General features: G+C 54.9%; 10 protein-coding genes across 10 annotated transcripts; 5 read left to right on the top strand and 5 right to left on the bottom strand.

The window, feature by feature from the left end:
* The first annotated feature begins 1264 nt into the window (after nt 1-1264).
* On the top strand, nt 1265-2293 carry C8Q71DRAFT_735123 (symbiosis-like protein). Its single transcript, XM_047922454.1, has 5 exons — nt 1265-1460; nt 1521-1576; nt 1638-1706; nt 1758-1894; nt 1945-2293. Exons 1-5 carry the CDS (start codon nt 1427-1429, stop codon nt 2003-2005), a joined length of 357 nt encoding a protein of 118 aa, XP_047783955.1. The 5' UTR covers nt 1265-1426; the 3' UTR covers nt 2006-2293.
* Nucleotides 2294-2990, bottom strand: C8Q71DRAFT_735121 (uncharacterized protein). Its single transcript, XM_047922453.1, has 3 exons — nt 2812-2990; nt 2622-2752; nt 2294-2566 (listed from the first exon to the last, which is right to left on the bottom strand). The coding sequence occupies exons 1-3, from the start codon at nt 2846-2848 to the stop codon at nt 2495-2497; spliced, it is 240 nt and encodes a 79-aa protein (XP_047783954.1). The 5' UTR covers nt 2849-2990; the 3' UTR covers nt 2294-2494.
* Nucleotides 2991-3067: 77 nt separating this feature from the next.
* Nucleotides 3068-4665, top strand: C8Q71DRAFT_735117 (UBC-like protein). Its single transcript, XM_047922452.1, has 8 exons — nt 3068-3196; nt 3250-3326; nt 3387-3398; nt 3456-3605; nt 3667-3688; nt 3737-3778; nt 3834-3936; nt 3995-4665. Exons 1-8 carry the CDS (start codon nt 3169-3171, stop codon nt 4479-4481), a joined length of 921 nt encoding a protein of 306 aa, XP_047783953.1. The 5' UTR covers nt 3068-3168; the 3' UTR covers nt 4482-4665.
* Nucleotides 4645-7735, bottom strand: C8Q71DRAFT_735115 (Pre-mRNA splicing factor PRP21 like protein-domain-containing protein). The gene is made up of 8 exons (XM_047922451.1): nt 7670-7735; nt 7374-7615; nt 7018-7321; nt 6647-6966; nt 6175-6597; nt 5705-6116; nt 5178-5649; nt 4645-5124 (listed from the first exon to the last, which is right to left on the bottom strand). Exons 2-8 carry the CDS (start codon nt 7510-7512, stop codon nt 4843-4845), a joined length of 2352 nt encoding a protein of 783 aa, XP_047783952.1. The 5' UTR covers nt 7513-7615; nt 7670-7735; the 3' UTR covers nt 4645-4842.
* On the top strand, nt 7627-8292 carry C8Q71DRAFT_227085 (mitochondrial ribosomal protein L31). Its single transcript, XM_047917139.1, has 4 exons — nt 7627-7740; nt 7790-7904; nt 7956-8075; nt 8129-8292. The coding sequence occupies exons 1-4, from the start codon at nt 7691-7693 to the stop codon at nt 8159-8161; spliced, it is 318 nt and encodes a 105-aa protein (XP_047783951.1). The 5' UTR covers nt 7627-7690; the 3' UTR covers nt 8162-8292.
* Nucleotides 8246-9403, bottom strand: C8Q71DRAFT_853419 (U3-containing 90S pre-ribosomal complex subunit-domain containing protein; the record flags this gene model as incomplete). Its single annotated transcript, XM_047926938.1, has 6 exons — nt 8246-8254; nt 8312-8442; nt 8502-8771; nt 8822-8896; nt 8953-9103; nt 9173-9403. The coding sequence occupies 6 exons, from the start codon at nt 9401-9403 to the stop codon at nt 8246-8248; spliced, it is 867 nt and encodes a 288-aa protein (XP_047783950.1).
* A 237-nt stretch (nt 9404-9640) lies between these two features.
* C8Q71DRAFT_735105 (ribonuclease H-like domain-containing protein) lies at nt 9641-11627 on the top strand. Its single transcript, XM_047922450.1, has 7 exons — nt 9641-10014; nt 10072-10209; nt 10264-10416; nt 10477-10653; nt 10713-10826; nt 10882-10983; nt 11048-11627. The coding sequence occupies exons 1-7, from the start codon at nt 9862-9864 to the stop codon at nt 11183-11185; spliced, it is 975 nt and encodes a 324-aa protein (XP_047783949.1). The 5' UTR covers nt 9641-9861; the 3' UTR covers nt 11186-11627.
* Nucleotides 11628-11672: 45 nt separating this feature from the next.
* C8Q71DRAFT_699585 (uncharacterized protein) lies at nt 11673-13987 on the bottom strand (the record flags this gene model as incomplete). The annotated part of the gene is made up of 14 exons (XM_047920077.1): nt 11673-11837; nt 11893-11939; nt 11970-12146; nt 12206-12222; nt 12277-12383; nt 12434-12495; nt 12543-12589; nt 12645-12754; nt 12814-12980; nt 13036-13088; nt 13140-13327; nt 13378-13422; nt 13479-13665; nt 13731-13987. The coding sequence occupies 14 exons, from the start codon at nt 13985-13987 to the stop codon at nt 11673-11675; spliced, it is 1629 nt and encodes a 542-aa protein (XP_047783948.1).
* Nucleotides 13988-15574: 1587 nt separating this feature from the next.
* C8Q71DRAFT_735085 (HEC/Ndc80p family-domain-containing protein) lies at nt 15575-18478 on the bottom strand. Its single transcript, XM_047922449.1, has 9 exons — nt 18120-18478; nt 17541-17949; nt 17299-17485; nt 17153-17247; nt 16958-17102; nt 16350-16903; nt 16140-16270; nt 15866-16080; nt 15575-15807 (listed from the first exon to the last, which is right to left on the bottom strand). The coding sequence occupies exons 1-8, from the start codon at nt 18386-18388 to the stop codon at nt 15936-15938; spliced, it is 1935 nt and encodes a 644-aa protein (XP_047783947.1). The 5' UTR covers nt 18389-18478; the 3' UTR covers nt 15575-15807; nt 15866-15935.
* C8Q71DRAFT_720309 (uncharacterized protein) lies at nt 18461-19346 on the top strand (the record flags this gene model as incomplete). Its single annotated transcript, XM_047921352.1, has 4 exons — nt 18461-18477; nt 18566-18778; nt 18807-18944; nt 18998-19346. 4 exons carry the CDS (start codon nt 18461-18463, stop codon nt 19344-19346), a joined length of 717 nt encoding a protein of 238 aa, XP_047783946.1.
* Nucleotides 19347-19468: the final 122 nt, after the last annotated feature.

Below are 19468 nucleotides of genomic sequence, written 5' to 3'. Positions count from 1 at the left end.
TATAGCTAGCAAGCACATGCGCGGGCGGATGTGGTCGCTTTCAACGGTCAAAACCAGATCTGGCCGTCGATCGTCGGGTACGCAGATTTCGCGCTGACTGCATTGATGATTCGGCGAGCGTTTTGGGAAGGGCCGACGAAATGGACAATGGGAGCACAGGGGGCCACGCGGGACGGTGATGCGTCGTCCCCCCGCAATCTTCTCCGTTCATCTCAGGGCCTCAGACCGTGTCTGAATATCTGAACAGCCATCCGCTGCGGCCTGAGGCTAATATGAAAAGGTCCATGTCTCTGGTCAGCCTTCTCGCGGGTGGCTGACACAGGCTGACACGTTGAGAACGCCCCGACTCTGATGACAGCTATTTTCAGAACGTTGGACAGTCGCAAACGCGAGCGACATACGATGACTAAGCACTCCGCCCTTCGAGATGTTGGAGAAAGCGGCACTCGCCCCATCGCACCGCTCTTCTTCCCCACTGCACAGCTAGTAGGCCAGAACCTGCGCACGACGATGCGGCCCTCGCGTGTATGATACGGCCTGCGCGACGCGATCCCGTGCGCCTTAGACGCAGAGCCAATAAACTCGCAAAACGCGTCTATGGCTCCTTCCGACCTTGCTTGCGACGGGCGTCGGGATATCCGAGGCAGCGAGCCGTGATGCAAGCTCAATTGTGGGGGTGCTGTATGTACATACATAGTTGGCATGCATATGGTAGACTATCTACTACCACGAGAAAACGTGATCGCGACGCATCTCAATGTCCCGCGCACAGTGGCAAAACAGGCTCAAGCGAACATAGACGTGCGGAGGTGCGGCGCGATGGCGTGAGCGCCGCTTTCTCCAACTTCTCGAAGAGCGGGGCTCTTGGTCAGCGTATGTCGCGCGCGTTTGCGACTGTCCAACGTTCTGAAAATAGCTGGAAGCAGAGCAGCTCGGTCACCAAGGATTGCACACAAAGATACCGAGATACATACATACTTGGCGGAACTAGGTGATTCTGTCGCCAAACACCCGCAGAGGCTTTTAATAGTGCGAGCGACGCGTGAAGGTGCCCGAGCTGACCAAATGCGTGCTCCTACTGCTCTCAGACAGCCACCATCAGGGTTGTGCGCAGCCCGACAACTCTGACTCATGTGTGGACAAAAAAGGCGACTTGCGCGAGCGATGCGGAAAAGAGCAGTTCGGGGCGACGGCTCGGTAGCGGGGATGCTCAGGTTGCCATATATGGGTGGGTTGTACGCCGCTGTTGTGGTTTGTTTCCCGAGTCACGCCCACGAGGGTCGCGCCTCCCCTGCGGCGCACGGCCTGACGACTACTTCACCACTGTCCAGTCCCCACCCGCTTGCCACTCGACCACAACCACCACCGCTGCCCTTGTCGCCCCCCGTCGCCCGCACACCCTCCCACCGCTACTCGCATCGCCAGAATGAGGTCCAAGTTCAAGGATGAGCACCCCTTCGGTACGCGTGGCGCGCCCATACGCTGACCATCGACGCTTATCGAGCTCGTCCTGCTTATAGAGAAGCGCAAGGCAGAGGCGGAGCGCATCAGGCAGAAGTACCCAGACAGGATTCCCGTACGTCGTGGTGTCGTGCGCGCCGGTGACAACTGAGCTGAGCCGTAACTCGCTTCCCTAGGTCATCTGCGAGAAGGCAGACAAGACGGACATCCCGACAATAGACAAGAAGAAGTATCTCGTACCATCAGTGGGTGTCGCAGTCGCTCTGCTGAGGACGCCACACTGAGTCACACTACAGGATCTCACTGTCGGGCAGTTCGTGTATGTCATCCGAAAGCGTATCAAGCTGGCGCCTGAGAAGGCCATCTTCATCTTCGTCGATGAAGTGCTTCCACCCACTGCGGCACTGATGAGCGCGATCTACGAGGAGCATAAGTGCGTGGCCGTGTATCGATCTCCTAATGAATCCACTGACGACATGCCAGGGACGAGGATGGCTTCTTGTACGTCAGCTACTCAGGAGAGAACACATTCGGGTCGCGATGAGCATAGAAGTTGCTCATTTCCTTACGCGTTATCACTGCCTGGATGTACGTCTTCCCATTCGGACTGATAAGGAGTAGAAGTTGATGGAGGGCCGGGGTTGTGCTGCTCATGTTCGTCTACTATCTTGTCGATTGTGACGGCCTTCGTAGTTCCTCCTCTCGCTGCGCCTTCGTGCGAGACTTACTCGTCTTCGGAGGATCTGCCGTTGTATTTATATCATACCATCTCGCACCCGTCTCGCAGAACAGCAATTATGACTGAATGTATCATGACTTTTGACGACATCCTGCATGATACACCTGTAAGCTGCACAAGTGTCCGCAATCGCCCATTGGCGCGCAAGTGCTTGGTAAAGTCTAGTACTCTTGCCAGTGAGTCCCTATGGAAGAGCTCGCACAATTCTATGGTATGCCGCGTGTTGGAGTCTGAGCATATACAGGCGCAGGCGCAGACCGCAAAGGAAGCCAAGTCGACTAGCGGGCGATACGCCTACTTGAGATACTTGTTGAGTCGCATGAGGTGGTAGTTGATGCTGGACCTTGGTTTTGCCTTGTTCTTGTTCTGCACAAACCCACATGAATACACAGCATCGCGACTACATAGACAGCAGACGTACCGTAGTCTTTACGCACTCGAAAAGCGACTTTACTGCGTCCTGACAAGGGCCCATGCCGTGGACGTCATTGTACGTCGAAAAGCACCCCAGCATGGAAGCCAGCAGGGGGCCACAGGGCCCTTCTCTGGCCGCTGGAGGGGGGGGGGGCGTCAGCAACGCTGAGCAGGACGAGTGCAAAAGGAGCACGCACCTCTGCGCGGCCGCACCTTGAGCTCCTTGATCTGCATGGTGGCCTCCCTGTTTCTCCTCTATAGCCCCGTGCAAGTGATACTGTCTGCCTTGATTTAGCGGGCAGAGAACGACACGAAGGGGAGGACCGCCGGGACCGGACTTGGACGCGAGCTGGCTGTCTGGTGCAGACGGAGTGTTGCAAGCGCCCGAGGGCGAGTTGGGCAATTCCCGACGGCACTGAATCACATGATTGCCCTCCACGTTGCTGCGATCTCGGCTAAACGGCCGTGTCCAAGCTCGCCTCGACTCCTCAACCCGCTCGACACTGGCAACCTCCCTCTCCTCACCACTGTCTTCCTCTGAGACGTCCGAGACGATGGCGAGACTGAACAAGAACAACTCGGGTGAGCGGCGAAGTTGTCTTCAGTCACCGCGCGTGTGCTGACTGGCAGCGTAGCCGTGAAGCGCATCATGCAAGAGGCCAGGGAACTGGCCAACGACCCGTGCACGGACTATTCTGCGGCGCCACTCGAGGTGAGACTGCGCATTCCTGTATGGCCTTCGCAGACTAACACCTGAACATGACACTGGTAGGATGACATCTTTGTAAGTTTCTCCGCTATATGAGTGTATGTACGCCGACCAGACTCCTCGATGTGGTAGGAGTGGCATTGCACGCTGCGCGGACCGAATGGGACGGAGTTTGAGGGCGGGGTCTATCATTTCCGCATCTTGCTGCCAGCAGAGTATCCCTTCCGCCCGCCGTCGATCATGATGCTCACGCCGAACGGCCGGTTCGAGCTGAACACGAAGGTAAGCTTACTTCTGCTTGACATGCGCTTAGTACAAGAAGCACTGACCCGACGACTTGCAGATCTGCATTAGCTTTACTAGCTGTATGTCCTCGTACTGTCATGATCAGCACTGCCACTAACGCAGACTAGACCACGAAGAGCTGTGGCAACCTGCATGGGGCGTGCGGACAGGTATGTACACAGGTAGACGTCACTCTGCGTCGCGTCTGACCGACCTCTGCTGTAGCTATTGTCGGATTGCAAGGCTTCTTCCCGCTCAAAGGCACAGCGGCGGTCGGTGTTGGTGCACTCGAGTACCCAGTTGCAGAGCGCAAGCGGCTAGCTGCCCTGTACGTCGCGAGCTAACACATCTGCCATATGAACTCATCTCACAGGTACATCAACCAGCTCGCGAGAGTGGGTATGCCCCAAATGCAACTGCACGAACCTCGAACTCCTCCCCGACCCTCCGTCAGATGCCAGCCGTGCAGCACCGCCGAACGCCGAATCACAGATCACAGAAGTGCCAGCGGCGTCGCCCGGCCCACTCACGCCAGCCACCCCTGCTGTAATCGCAGACGTCAAGCAGAAGGCATCTGCCGACGAGCCGCCGCGCGCACAAGTCGATGCTCCCTCTCCTTCCATCCCCATCGTCGCGCCCCGTCCCCAGCGCCCCAGTCCGCCTCCATCAATCCTTACCACACCCATCGACACCACCCCTACGCCTCGGACCGTCTCGCCTCGTCCGGATGGCGCTTCATCAGCGCAGCTACAGCAGGCCGCTGGTCCCAAGCGCGACGCGCAGAGCTCCGGTCGGCCGCCCGTCTTGTTAGACACGGCTATCTGCGTTCTTCTTGTCCTCCTATTCGCGCTGATCGTGAAGAGGTTTTTGTGAGCGTGCGCATGAGCCTACAACACCGTTTCCTTTATGTCTTGGTCACTTGTCATCTCGCCAGCCGTTATGGGACAGTCATTCATTAGCATTGTGGGGCCCAGTAGTCCTGGGACGCCTGTGTACAACATCTCTACCACTGTATGATATATCAGATCGGATATGGATTTGTCGTTCGTTCAGGTCAGGAGGGAGTCTGACCACTCTGTCGTTGTGCACCGCACGGACTTCGGTGTCTTGCATTATCAAAACAAAGGCAGTACTTGCCTAAGGATCGACCCGAACATGGCATTCAGTAACAGCACAAATCCCATTGGACATATATACAGTACAGAGCGAAAAGGGAGCACGCAATATCGTCCGATTACTTTTTCTTCGGGTCTCTCAAGCTGAGAGTAATGAGGTCCTCATCCTCAATATTGTGGCTTGCGATTGTGTTCTGATTGGGCAGCATACGCCCAGCATACGACACTCGGATTCGAGAAAGTGGAACCGGAGGGTTGCCCAGATGCTGCAGAATACGGTCACGCAGAGTAGACACCAGAAGATTGAGCGGGATGTCGGGGACGGTGATCACCTTGCCGTCGAGCTTCCACTCCGGCTTGGACGGCTCATTGGGCAACTGGATGACCAACGAGATGGGGTGCTGGAAGAGATGGGTCAGTGAGGCTGCGATGATGCAGCCGTTCGTAGACTTACCGGATGCATGCTGATCCAGTCATCCGCTGAGTACAACGTCGTACCGGGAATCTTGGCGATCTTCTGCCGCTTCGCAGGGGGGATGTCATCCGCGCCGCCCTCCATCTGGTCTGCTGTCCGGACCATGCCTGCTTGCGGAGGCGTACCTACAGCACCAGGCGATCCTGCGAGCGCAGCACGAGCAGGGTGCATCATTGGTGCTGCAGCAGGTGGAGGCTGGTAACCGAATGGTTGCGGCGCGTCCATACCTTGGTAATGCAGAGGTGGAAGCATGACTGGGGGCGGCTGGGGAGGGTATAGGGAGGCAGGCTGAGGGCCCGAGGAGATGGTGGCCGCCGAGTACGCCGGGTCTCCTGGGGCGCCGCCTTGATTTGGAGGAGCAGGTAAGGATGTGGGAGCTGGAGGGAGAGAAGTCATCGGTGCCGGGACAGCGGCCGGGCCAATACCAGGGCCGATCGCCCCAACTTCTTGTCTGCATAGACAGTGCCGTCAGTCATAAATCCTATACGCAGGAAATAATCACGTACGGTCCGAGACCCTTGGCTCGATGAATAGCAGCGATCTGCTCGTCGAAGTTCACATTCGTGGAGAATTTGTCGAGAGTGTTGGCCTTGGACGCAGTATGTCCATCCCAGACAACTTTTTCCCTCTCCCTCCGACGCAGCCGCTCTTCCTCCTCTTCCTTCTTGCGTTTCTCTTCGTCTGCTTCCGCGCCGAAGATATCGACACGCGTGCGCGCGAGGTTCTTGAGGGACGATACGACATTGGCACCACGCTGCAACTCGGAGGCCTGTGCCTTGCGGGCTTCCAGGACGTCACGCTGCGACTTCCACTTCGGATCAAGTAGCTCGATACGCATGTGTTCCTGGAGTTCGTCCACAGCTACTTGCTGGCCGCAGATCGTGCATGTGGTCATCTTCTCGGAAGACTTCTTGCCGACTACAGTATGAGAATGAGTGAATCGAGTTACGTACATAGCAGACGGAGAGGTACGTACCCTTCGGCACGTAGTCTGTCCTGATCTTCATCGGGGCGCCCGCGTCTAAAGAGTTGGCTTGGACAGCCCTTGCCCTTTCGACTTCCCGTGCACGCTCCTCTTCCTCACGTCTGCGACGTTCCTGAGCTTCCTGATCCTCGTCGTCGGACTGTTCCATGGCGGCATCTTCCTGAGAGGCCATTCCAGCACTGCCTACAGCTGCTGCCGCCTCTGCCTCTGCAGCGGCTTGGCGTGCACGATGTGCCTCGACGTCCTCTGCGGTCGTCTCCATGATCATGGCCGCCATCCTCTTCTGCGCCAACGTCATGTTCTCGACTTCCTGGACGCTCATGGGTGGCGGCAGTTCGGAGGTGGCATCAGCGGCGGTAAACTCGATGGTCTGGACGATAGCGTAGTCGTGCCAGTCAATCTCAGCGAACGCAACTATCATGCAACATTAGCTTAGTGTGATGCACAAAGGCATCCTACGTACTTTGTTCCGCCTCTTTGTCGTCCTCGCGTTTCTTCTCCTGCTCGCGCTTGAGCTGCTCCCACCGAGCACGCTTCCGGGCGATCTCGAGCTCGTTCCAGCGGGCACCCTCTTGTGTGCGTTCTTTCAACTGGGCGAACATCTCCTTACTAGGGAGGAGAACCTTCGAATACTGCTCTACTAACCGGTTGAAATAACCAAAGAGGGAGTGAGTGGGCCGTAGGAAGTCGAATTGATAGTTTCGTCCTTCCCTGGCGGAGAGGGCAGCCAGGAATGCACGACCACGGCGAGCGGTGAACAGAGCAGTGAGTTTCATGATGTCCCTAGTCATATTTTAGCTAGACAGAAGACGGCAACATGAACTCGTAACTCACAAATCAATAGCGGTGATATTGGGAATGTTGAGTATGAACTCAGGCAGCGGAGGCTCTATTCCTCGGTCGATCACCTGCTCCACAACGTCCTCCACTTTCTTTTCATCTTTTCCGACCACTGGCTCGTCATCTATTTCTCCCCGGATCACCTTCTCCATGCGATGCCTATAGTAAGCATGGTAAGGGTCGGCGGGGTTGAGGAACGAGAACTTCGGGTCCTGACGCTGGTTCTCGCGGATTTTGTCTTCGAATTGAGGAGGGTTCGCAGACCGTGCAACGAAGGCTGCTGTGCGGTCAATTACCGCTGCATAGAGCGTCAGTATGCGCACGAAACGATGTCATAGCTGAGCACGTACACTTGATCTCTGGAGGGGGGAGAATGAGGCCACTGGCGAATTTGGGCTCCCTTGGTACACTATTGAAGTCGCCGTGACCATTAAGTCCGCCGCCATTGAGCTGCGGCGGAGGCATCATCTGTACGTCGACTGCGCTCATATCGGCGAGAGCTGAGGGTGCTGTTGGCGAGCGGAAGTGGACGAGGTCGCAGACTCGCAGAGGTCCGCGTCCACTTCAGCGCTTCAGAACTGCTCGGACACGGCTTAGTCAGCAGCATTTCTGCCTTTGCCATCAGCTTGCCACCGACCGACTTTGCTCAGGTCTGTACGGCGACAGTATGTTCGGGGCCTTCAGAGCAACACAACCAAGTCTCAGCGGTCTCCTTTGGTACGTGCTGAACATGATCTAGATGCCGTGGTTGCTGAGACTCGGACAGGAAGGTCCCGTGGAAGCTGTCGACCACGCGCAAAGCCAATGTCAGGACACGGCTGAAGAGAGTAGACACAGTCATCGAGGCGGTCAGAGCAAGTGGGGTTGAATGTGCTGCTCTCGTGAGTGACGAGGGCCCTTTCCCCATATCACGCACTCACATTCGTACCCAGACCAAGGCATTGCAGCTCCCCAAGGAGCATGAAATGGCACCCAGAGACAAGTACACAGTCTTCACTCGGCACGCAAGGGGCTACCGCAAGGGCATCCACAAAGTTCCCAAGTGGACACGGGTAAGAGACTATCTCGGCGTAACATCCATAACGGGGCTAACTTCGCAACAAAGCTGACATTGCGCCAAAGTCCAACGGGTTTCTAAGCCACGCATATGGCACCATCGGTACCATGCAACAAGCGATTATATTCGCATGCGTAGCCTACCCCGAGGTGATGCGTCGTAGCATTACGAGTCCTAATGTATTCATAACAGCACTAATTGGATCTTCCCCTGCTTGAATCCCTGCAATACCTTCGGCGCACCCAAGACCGTCCGGAAGACCTCGTCCCTAGTCTCAGGAATGTCCAGTAAGCGACGCTTCTTCGCATCCTGATACGAGACGTCGAGGATGATATGCGTCAGCGCGGAGGTGGAGAACACGTCTACGCATTAGAAACTTGTAAGCATACATTGACATGCGACTCTGTGCGAGCATGCGTACCTGTTTCGCACAGCAGCTTCCCTATCCTGCCCGGCGTGCCTACGGCCGCAGCTATCTTCGTTCTGCGCAAGTAGGCGACGTGCTCCTCAAGCTTGAAGTGCCTAGCAAATAGCTTGGCAATCTCCCCACCCTTCTCACCACGCAATCTCTTGTCCTTAAGTAGTCGCGTGACGTCCGCCACTCTCAGCGCCGCTCCAGCCAGAAATATCAACGTCGGTGACCCGTTGGACTTGGGTCTCTGCGACAAACGAGTACGCAGTGTGGGTACCACTGCGGCTCGGTTAATACCAATATCCGACGGTGGGAAAGACAAAACGTACTCTTGGTTATGAATTCCACCAGTTGGTCCAGATTCCTGGACCCAGTCCATTGTGTGGTGTCCGCTATCGAGCTCTCTGCCTAGGCGTCAACATTGAGAGCATGCTCCGAGGAGGGACAAAGGCGCATGTACCAGGAATTTGGACATCCGCCAATTCAATGCTCGACATCTTTGAGAATGTCTTTGCTTGCATAGAGGTCAGGTAGTCCGCCAGAAGCATAGGAGGCTGGGCAGCGATGGACGGTGCTTCGACAGGATCTAGTGTCTCTGCGAGCCGGCGTTTCTGAGGGCGAAGGATGATGCGCAACTCTGTAAGGGGTTTCCATGCCACTGATGCTCGATGGTCGCATACCTTCGCTCTGCGCTCCTTCTCTTTCGCCCGCCGTTTCCGTTTCTTCTCACTGACACTCATGGCCGTGCCCTGCGCCCCAGCTGCCCGAGGTTCATCCTCCTCCCCTGCGCTAAGGAATGCGCCGACATCGTCCCCTTCAGCCGACTGCCCTGCGTCCTCGTCCTCCGAAAGCGCAACGAGGTCATCCGGTACAAAGTCGTCATCCAGATCGTCGCCCCCTTGCCTGCTCATCTTGAGTAAGTTGATGCGCCGATGCGGGAGACCCCAGTTAAGATCAGTGGGTCGGCGGGGGTGCTGGCGGATTATCAGACAAACTCGAGTTCAAGGGTGGTCTCATGCGAATGCGAAAGCCTTCGAGAGGACCCGACTCGGACTGCTTTGGCAGACGAGCGCTCGAGGATCTCAGCAAAATCTTGATCATGTGATCTGAGTTAAGTACTTAGGCGGCCCGCGCGGCGCGCCACGCCAGGGCCGCGAGCGTCGAGCATGTTCGAAGTCCAAAGCGTCCTTCCGTCCAAACACTCAACACGAGCCTATCGCCCTCTGTAGGTTTGCCATCGCATTGTGCAAGTCGGCACGCATCGTCTCTCATCTTGGAGGATCGAAAACCCACCTACTTCTCGAGAACGTCGGCGATAGCTCGAGGAAGAACAAACGGGAGCTCCAGAAATCCTGAACATCCGTCCGACATGTCGTCTATCTCGAAATACATGTGGACCGGAACGATGCAAGACTACGTCTTGCTTGGTCTGGCAGCGCTATCCCTTCTTTGCGTGAGATACATTTGGGGACGGATGTGGTCGTGTGAAGGGAAAAGTAACGCGGACATACGGTCCCTCCGCGTATGTGTTTCGTCTGTCGTATCTCTGAGCTGCTTTTGCCTATCTGCCAATTAGCAGACACCGGAGATAACTGTGCCAGGGCATCAGGCAAGCAGTCGACGCGCCAAGCAGTTGTACGATGTATTCCTTGTTCTGGATGTCGAGGGAACATGCGAGGATAGATCGAAAGCATTTGACTATCCAAACGAGATTATTGGGAGTATTCGCCGTCGTTGGATAGACTACGGGTGTCTCTGACAGCTCGATCAGGAATGGCCGGTGTGCATCCTGCGTTGGAAAGACAAGGACAACGACGGATTCGCTGAGAACCTCGAGGTAGTCAGTGAATTCAGAAGCTTCGTGAGGCCTACATGGAGACCTCGACTTTCCGACTTTTGCACCCAGCTCACTGGGATCACCCAGGTTCGTCTCTAGAAAAACCGGACGAGCACAGCCAATGATAAACGACCCTCACTTGCGCAGGAGCAAGTGGATAGTGCTCCGACATTCACAGAGCTCCTAGACAGCTTCCGAGAGTTCCTCGAAGCCAACGGCCTCATCGATCCTGACACAGGCCGCCGTCTTGTCCGGTTCTGCTGGTGCACGGATGGCCCGCATGACATATGCGACTTCGTGGTGAAACAGTGCTTCATCTCCAAGGTCGAGAATAGTCGCTCTAGGTGGTCCCTCTGTCCTCGTGTTGATACGCTCCCTCGCAGGTCCCCATGCCGGCATGGATTACGGGGGATGTACTAGACATCCGCAAGGCTGTTCATATCCTGCTCGATGCTTCGGGAAAACCCTCGACCACCAGTGACCGGCCAGGGCAGCAGGTACATTCCCTTCTGCTAGCTGCGGAAAGTCGTATGGACCTGACAGTTCCTCCAGTACGCATTTCCGATGCCCCGTCGTGTCGCACTCACGATCCCGCGTCAATTGGCATCGTTGGGTCTTGCGCCATTCCAAGGTCGCCAACACAGTGGGATTGACGTGAGTTGTCGCAAGCCGCAATTTCACATTGCTCACTGGGGTCGCTGACAATCCGTCTGCATAGGACACACGGAACATCGCACGGATCCTAGCTGAGCTCCCAAAGCGAGGAGTGAAGCTTGAGCCTAACATACACATCAATCCCAGAAAGCGGTGGCCCTGGATGGGCAAACGAGGCAAGATACTGGAGGACTATATTTGAGTCCATGGAGCTTCAACTGCCGTGGGGCCGAACGCTCAGCCAATCATGCAGCATGCGTCGCTTCTCATGCTCCGTGTGCCCGCTTCCCATAAGTCTCTGCGCATAGCCATTCGTTCCTATATCTGGACGGGAGTATCAAGTGCCATTGGCAGTGTGGGAGGCCACTCAACGGCGTTGGCGTACTCCGTGCAATCTTGGATTCAACGTGTACTTGCAACTGCGTCATAATTAGTTTTCGCGCACTAACGCTTACCGATGGATCTTGCGAAGATGCCTCGATCTACAGTCGGTAGCACTGTCATCTCATTGGTTCTCCCGTACCTCATCTCCGTTCGTCGTTGGTGGGTGGGACTTGGGTGGGGCTCTTCCCACTGGTGCTGCGAATGACCATATGTGTACATCTGATTTGCAACGATAGAATACATTCTGAGCCGTGGACAAACGGGCGGATCACCCTGTCGTGGGTACAACCACCTGCCTTCGTCGTCTATATATCGTAGTAAGGAATGACGTCTAAGAGAATCGTGGTGTCATGGCAGCGCATAATCACTGAATTGTCGTTTGCAGTCAATATCTTGCTATCCTGAAGAGCTTTTACACTCACGAAGTCCCAGAGCGTTCCGAAGCACGGAATCTTCTCCATCTTGCACGCCTAGTTATGATCGGCGTTGAGTACGACCATATAGTATAGCGAAACCAGCACTCACTTGCATCATCTCGGAGTTTCCTTGCATATTGGAGGTGATGAACACGACTGAGAATTGTCAGGCGAGGCTGAATCGACGGCACCGAAGAGACTCGCCTTCAGCCTTATAGGAGTGGTACACCTCCCTCAGGATCTTCCGTGTATCAGGCCGACCTCCTCGCACCTTACTGTCCCAGAGGAGATATCGTTCAGGCTCGATGTTCCTGTTGATCAGACCGCTGATCGTAGGCCCGAACGTCTTCTCCTGGTCTGAGCCTACAAAGTAACCGGCATGAACGACCCGTGGTACGGACTCTTACACATCGCACACATACCGATCCAGATGAGGTACCTGTATTAGGGGAAGTCAGAACTCTGATATCAGCCGGACATTGCGTGTACGAACCAGTAAGGCGACTGAATACAGGTCGCTAGGGCTGCACCAATACCAGTTCCCGTGCAAATACGAATGCCCCGCCTGTAGAGCTTCGACGTGTTCGAGACACCAGCCAACTACCCGATCGTCAGGCATACGCTGTCACAGAAGATAATCTCCATCTGACCTTCAGCTCTCGCGTCCATATGTATTGCGGAGGATCGTTGACAAGACTCCGCGTGAAGTCACCTTCACGAATGGTGAGACGATGTCTAGTGTAGTGAGTCATGTATTACCTTGGACACCGCACACCATGTAATGATACTTGGAATGCGGGCCTTCTCTATTGCGAAATCAGTGTCCGTTATTTAGCGTCAGAAAGACGGGGCGCAGCTTACGAAATGATACCGAAGGCGTGATATTCCTTCACAGCACTCCTGCTGACACGACCCAAGAGACCTTGCTGCATCCCACGTTCAAAACGAATGACTGCGACTTTGTTGGATGGCTAATAATGCTGTCAGCGGCACGCACGACAGACACAGGAAGGACCGATGGAACCCGTACCAGCTCGATGTCGATCTTCACGCGCCGCGTGCAGATCCAAGGAAGGACGATCCAGAGAGTCATGCCCATCACATACCAGAAGTCCTGCTGCCGCACGATGTGAACGCCGTTCAGGTTCCATGTCCTTGTCGGTTCATTGTACAGATCCCCTAGAAGAACGAAGATCCCTATACAAGGGCCTGTCAGATCTAGGACGGCCTGAGAGTGAAGTAATCGACATACAGGACGAAAAGAGACCGGTCCAGCCCATGAAACGATGCCAACGCTCGAACACACTGTATTCATGTCAGCGAGGAACAGGATGGAGGTGATAAATTGGAACTTACTTGTGATGAGAGTTACGTACCCATGGGAAGCCAGCAACCATCGTAATGAAGAGAGAGAGGTTCGCTATGACTGCCCAGGCCAGTAGTGCGTTGGGGTAGATGGCATGGTCCACGTATACATGGACGGTTCTCAGAGTCAGCCAGATCACACCAGAGACGGCGCAACCGGAGTGGATTCCACCCAGATGCTGTGTATTTGGTCAGCCATATGCGGAAATCTCGAATGCGCTGAGCATACCTGCAAGACAGACGTGCAGCCCAGCCGCCACCACAACGGTGCCCACTGTGACCCATGTCAGTTCCCCTGCAACACTCTGGACATCGGCGAGGATGACGTACCTTTGCGAAGCATGCGTTCACAAAGCCGTACAAGCACCGCCCGAAGATCTCGTTCCGTACGAGGACGGAGACGTTGAAGTTGCCGATAGCCATGGCGCCGCCATATCTGTAGGCATACGGCCAGTGGCCCGACACAGCGAAACCGAACAAGATGATGTTCACGGAAAACGTGATCGTGAAGAGCTTCCTGCACGGACGATCGGCGCATGAGTTCCGCCCGTACCTATAGATCAGAGTATTGAGAATTCTTACCGATACATATCGTACCAAAGGACCCAAATGATCCATTTAGGGACATTCCTCTTCGCTGGTTTGCCAGCAGGCTTAGCAGGAGGGGGCGCCGGGGTATCCTTCTTCTCGGGCACGGGAATGACTTGAGCGACCGTAAGATCTTTCTTCTCGTCCTTGAACGTGACTTCGATGGGCCGAGAGTGGATGTCAGGTAGAGCACCCTTCTCTGCTTCATCATACGCGGGTGCAGGAGCTCTGGGCGTAGGTTCAGACGACATGATCGGATAGTGAGGACCGCAGCAGCCGGTAGCACTGTCCCGAAATGCGTGAGGGAGAGGTTCCAAGTCAACCACGGCGTAGTATGCGACCTTATATAGGCTTGAGACGAAGCCCAGAGCAGGTCTGGAATATACGGTGCAACCCACGCTGTCCCATGCGGTGGCGTCGGAGAATGGGTTGCTGGGCCAGAGACATAGCTCGTGGTACCACGTAGAAAGGTTCTCAGAACTCGGTGCATCCGGCATCCTGTATCTGATTCGCGCGCAGCTGGTGCTGCCGATGAATGCGGACCGAATTCTGTGAACAGTTGAGACTATTTCGAGGAACGAGAGCGCATAACACAGAATGGATCTCACCCGAAGGAGTTCACCGTGAGCAAAAGTCTCACAAACTACCAAGATGGCATCCGCGTCGACGATGGCGTCAGGAACATGTAAGTTTCCACACAGTAGCGCACAGCTACGCATGCTCCTACGATGCAATTCCCACTATGATGGTCTCAGCTGGGTATGATCACTTGTTTACAGCACTGACTTACGGCGTGTCATAACAGCAAAGAAGAGCCGGAAGGACAATCCGTGCTTCGACGTCCCAGACTGCTTCGATCTGGATCTCGACAACCGTGGAAGCACACAGGTCGGTTGACGGCTAGCAATGGAAGGAACGTTCCGTGTTCTGCAATCGGAATCAATGGAAAAGCGGTCGGTGAAAGTCTGCGATCTACGCGCCTCTATGAATCCGACCACAAGGCGGAGTTTGTCCGTCGCGCTGAAGCGGACCTTGTGAGAAAGACAGTATTTCTGTAGATTGTCGCGGCACCGTCCGCTCGCAGAAACCTTGGCGTTGATCTGATCGACTTAGACCTACATGCCCTCCCTCCACCCGTCAAACCAACATAAAACAGAGGCCTAATACATACATGATCCCGCATTGGTTAGGTTTTGTTGCGTCACCAAGCAATTTTCTTGACAGCCATACGTCGCGCAGGCTGTGCATTGGGTCAGGACTCAGAGAATATGTGTGATCTTGCCATCGAAGCTGACACGTTGAATCCCAGGAAAGAAAAAGACGGTTTGGCGGGAGCACCCCGGGCATCGGAGACCATTAGAAAGTCCGCCCAGGGTGGTTGGACGAATGGGGATGTGGAAGACCTATTCATAGAGCTGTTTGTGCTCAAGCACCGTACGTTATCGAGACCGACCCCGGCTACCGGTAACCATGGCGTGAGAGGACGGTGCCGAAAAGTGGAAACAGCGTCGGAGCCCTCTTTGAAGCGACCTGCGGCAGCGAAAAGGCAGTGAAGGGGATCGGAGGGACACGCTGAGTGAAAAGTCGTATATTAGCTCCGAACCATTCAGTGTGGTATGCAACCCACATCGTCAGCGACAGGGATACCCTCGACTACAACAACCCAGAGGCCGTCATTTCCTCTAGAGGTATACGAACCTCTGCGGGAGCGGAACCGCCGTCTGACCGCGTTAATCCCTCAACTGGTGGCTTTGAGAGCTAGAAGTGAAAACAGCCAGTAACGACGCGTGCGAAGGCCCGTTTGCAGACGCCCTCCCTTGAGAAACTGAAGTACGCACGGCTTCATCGCAACCGTAGGTAGAATCATTCATGACGAATCGAGTCTGTTCCAGAGTGGGGCCCAGGGTCAGAGCGGATATTGAGAAGACAACGAGCAGGCTTCTGCGACGGAGAGTCCTCGGTTGGCGAATCAGCTGCAATATCCTCGGACAGACTTTCGGCGATCGTGGGGGTTTATACTCCCATCGATTCCACCCTTACGGAGTTGTCGAGCGCACGATGCCACCGGGCTCTGCATCGAGCCAGATAAATAGTAGCATAAATGTACCGCATACGGGAAGTGCACTGACTAAGGCAAGGATATACCGCTGGGAGGGCGATGGGCGCGAGGCTGCGACGCAGCGTCAGATGTGTACGAGCTTAGTTGGCCTCGGCGAAATCTCTGAGGTGCTTGAGCTGCTTGGAGACCTCCTCCTTGAACATAACGATATCACTGCTATTCTTGATGATCGCCCGCATCGTTTCGTCCTTAAGACGATTGACCTTGTCCATTTGTTCGCGGTGGCTAGGGATTCGGGAAATATTAGCCTGCGCACAAAGTCCGCCGACTGAATCTACACGTACGCGATCTGTAGAGTTTGTAGGCGGGATTTGACACCGACGCCGTTAGCGAGGGCGGAAGTCCTGGCCTGTGCAAGATCTCGTTCCAACCGAGTCGCCTCTGCGTTGCTCACTAGTGCCTCTTGTTGAGCAGCCTGAGTCAGGATGTCGCGTCAGTAATGCACCATTCAACGGGTGCGCCAGGAATTTGTCAGTAAGGAATGAAGGACTCGCCTCTCGTAATTCGTCTGCCTGGTCGTTGAGCGCATTGACCTTGTTACTGATCTCCAGCACCTCCTCGTCCATGTTCTCGCACTCAAGCGTCAGCTGGTCGAGTTCATTATCCACTTTGATCCGCTCGCTCTCGACGTCCGCACGCTCTGTGCGCTTCATTTCGGCGACGCGGCTCAGAGTTGGCTTGATGACCCTCCGAATGTCTGCCCCCGAGAGCAGATGCTGTGGATTAGCCGCCGCTGAATTGAGGTCCAGCGTCAAATTGGTGCCCTCGAGGGGAGGGGGCAGGGGCGGGAATAAACCAAGGTTCGCCAAGAGGTTGGCGTACATGTCCAAGGCTTCCTCTGCATCCGACACCTTCCTCGTGAGCGATACCTCGAGCTTCACCAGGACCTGGTTTGTCTCTGCAATCTTGTGCTTGAGGGTCTCAAGATCACGAGTGAGAGTCTCATGTTCGGTGTTCATGCGGATCACCTCCTCTGGAGAAAGGTTCTGTTCCCTCACGACCTCTGCCAACCTTGCTTCTTCCGCCTGTATTTCTTCCAAGTTGGAGACTGAATCGCACGTCATTGTGAGTCGAAGGGGTCGGGGGAATGAAAGAGACTTACCCCGATATGCTATATCAGCTTTCTCTCGCGCCAGAGTGTCGAGGAGTTTCTTCTTCTTGGACTCACATCGCCGTAGAATCTCTTCGAACTTTGCTTTGTCCCGCGTTATGAACCCATGGTCTTTCTTGAGTTCTTCAATGGGTGCCTAGGCGTACAATTAGTAAAAGCGGCTATATGCCCATTTGGTTCACATACCGGCGCCTTTTCCAAGGCTTCCAGCTCGAATTGCGCACGTTGTAGATCTTCCCTCTGTTGTTCAAGCTGAGCCACAACCCTCTCGTCCTTCCTCGCTGTATGGAGTACGTGAGGGCAATAGACTTCTCACGTGTCACGCAACTTACCATATCGTGCTTCGAGTATCTTCTCCTCTTCCGGGAATACGTCCTTGCCTTCCAGAAACATCCCATATGCTAGCGTACAGTGGTCCAATGCGAGAGCTTGGTGATGATTGATATCCTCGAATTCGTCGGGTACGAGACTCGAGTCTTGTAGTGTTAGGTCTCTGCTTTCGAGGTAGCGTGTTCGAGCCTGAGTACCATACATGAGTCGGCGGGCAAAGTACGCGCTCATGCAGTCGACTGACCCTGCCCATCTCAGATAACCAATGAAGCACCCCCAGCAACAGTGGCCATGAATGCATTGCCGCAGGAGTCGTCAAGGTCCTGACATCGAGCTGACCTAGGTATGGGTATCGTAGAGCTCGCAGAGATTGAACAAACTGCTCCTCGAACTTCTGCTCCGTGAACGGCCACTCTGGATCAAGCAGGTTCACGAGATCCTGAAAGACGGCGCGGAAGTCTTTGCTCGTAATCGTCTGCAATACTTGCGGCGAGTAGTTCTTTCCATTGTCCAAGAGCCAGGTGACGATATCCTGTCGCATCTTCGCTTGGAATTGTCGATCTCGCAGAGGACGAGTGTCCTTGGTGGCCTGACTCCCGGAGGGAGCTGAAGCTTGAGAACCTCCGACCCACATGGATCCTCTTCGTGTACTACTGCAAACATAGCGATGGATGAGTTCGGAGACTAGTCCTGAGAGCAACGTCGCAGTCAGGACAAGGGACGACGCCAGGTACTATAAATACTGAGGATGCGCGCTAGTGTATGTATGACAAGCACATTACCAGTGTGGGGTATACATATCGCAGCTCAGCTTTGGACTCACCTGTGCAGAGGTGTGCGACCGAAGTTGGGCTTGCTTGCGCTTTGGAGTAACGGATTGACATTCTGCGAGCGCATCATGGATTGTCTTGGATTTGTCCCTGGTACCTGACTCATGACTGGGTAAGGACCCCTCATAGCCGGTCCAGCGAACGACATTCGACCGGTATGTGTTGGTTTCTTGACCGTGGACGGGACGGGGAGGTGAGAGCGGGCATTGTTATGAGGGTCGACTGCAGGCTGCATCGTCGAGCGGCGACTTGATTCATACATGGCTAGTCCGAGGCTTCTTGCGCCCAGAAAAAAGGGGGACAATGCCTGGAGCTGAAGCCTGAGTCTGGAGAGATGGGCGTCGAGGACAAGTGCGCGCGACCGCTTCAACGCGCCGCTGCTGAACGCGTCCGTCACGTGCACGTGACTCTTGGTGACATCCATGGTTCGTGGCTGTAGGTCGGAGTTGGCCACTCAACCGCCACTAGTACTGAAGTACGATACTCGACTCAGTCAACTGGACTCGCTCGTTGTCTTCGATTGCTTGGACTACCTCGTCAAGAGAACCACTGCCCCGCGAAGTGCGCTTCTCAGAATGCCAGCTTCAGCCAAGCGAGAGCTTTTCGGTGGAGCGATTACGACGACTCTGCCTACCTCAATAATCGACGCATCGTACGCATACCTCCTGTTGCATGAAGAGGATGCGCCTGATGGAGCTAAGCGATCTGCGACAAGTACCTGACACTCAGGAAGTCTTCCTATTCCCGGACGCAGACATCAGCATCATTGTTGAGGTCCTTCAGCGCGTCGATGCTGAACAACCCGCCGACATCGCGAAGTACGTCCGATAGTGATACAGAGGCAGTGAAGTTGACATCGGTGCACTATCAGGTTCCATTTCGATTCCCTGGCTCACGATAACGATGCAGTTGAACACAAGATCATCGAAGTGTCTCAGCTCTCGGGCGAGAGCAGTGGGAATCATACCCCTCTGCCCATCGTCCTGAGCGGAACACAGCTCGTTCGCAAATTCAACCACGCCCAGCCTGATGAGCTCCGAATATTGCTGGCCGTGTACCGTCTTCAAGACAAGAATGTCGATCTCGTGGTGTCTATGAACATCCCGATGAAAACTTCCGACGGTGCGATTGTCACTGAAGGCCAGTTCGCTGCTGCTCAGGAAACTTTTTCGATTGCTGCGCGATCCCTCCGAATTGTGGACTACGGCTTATTTGCCTGAGGAGGAGGGCCATACTGCCATGATGACTCGCTGATGCTGTGAAGGTGAGTAGCATGGCTCAAGTATGGTCGTCTCACTCAATCTTTGGCTAGCTTTCCACCTGTTGTATAACATGAGAGAAT

This window comes from Rhodofomes roseus (assembly GCF_022264815.1).
Source record: "Rhodofomes roseus strain CIRM-BRFM 1785 chromosome Unknown C8Q71scaffold_2, whole genome shotgun sequence".
NCBI classification, from domain to species: domain Eukaryota; kingdom Fungi; phylum Basidiomycota; class Agaricomycetes; order Polyporales; family Fomitopsidaceae; genus Rhodofomes; species Rhodofomes roseus.
This window is presented reverse-complemented; position numbering and strand designations above follow the sequence as displayed.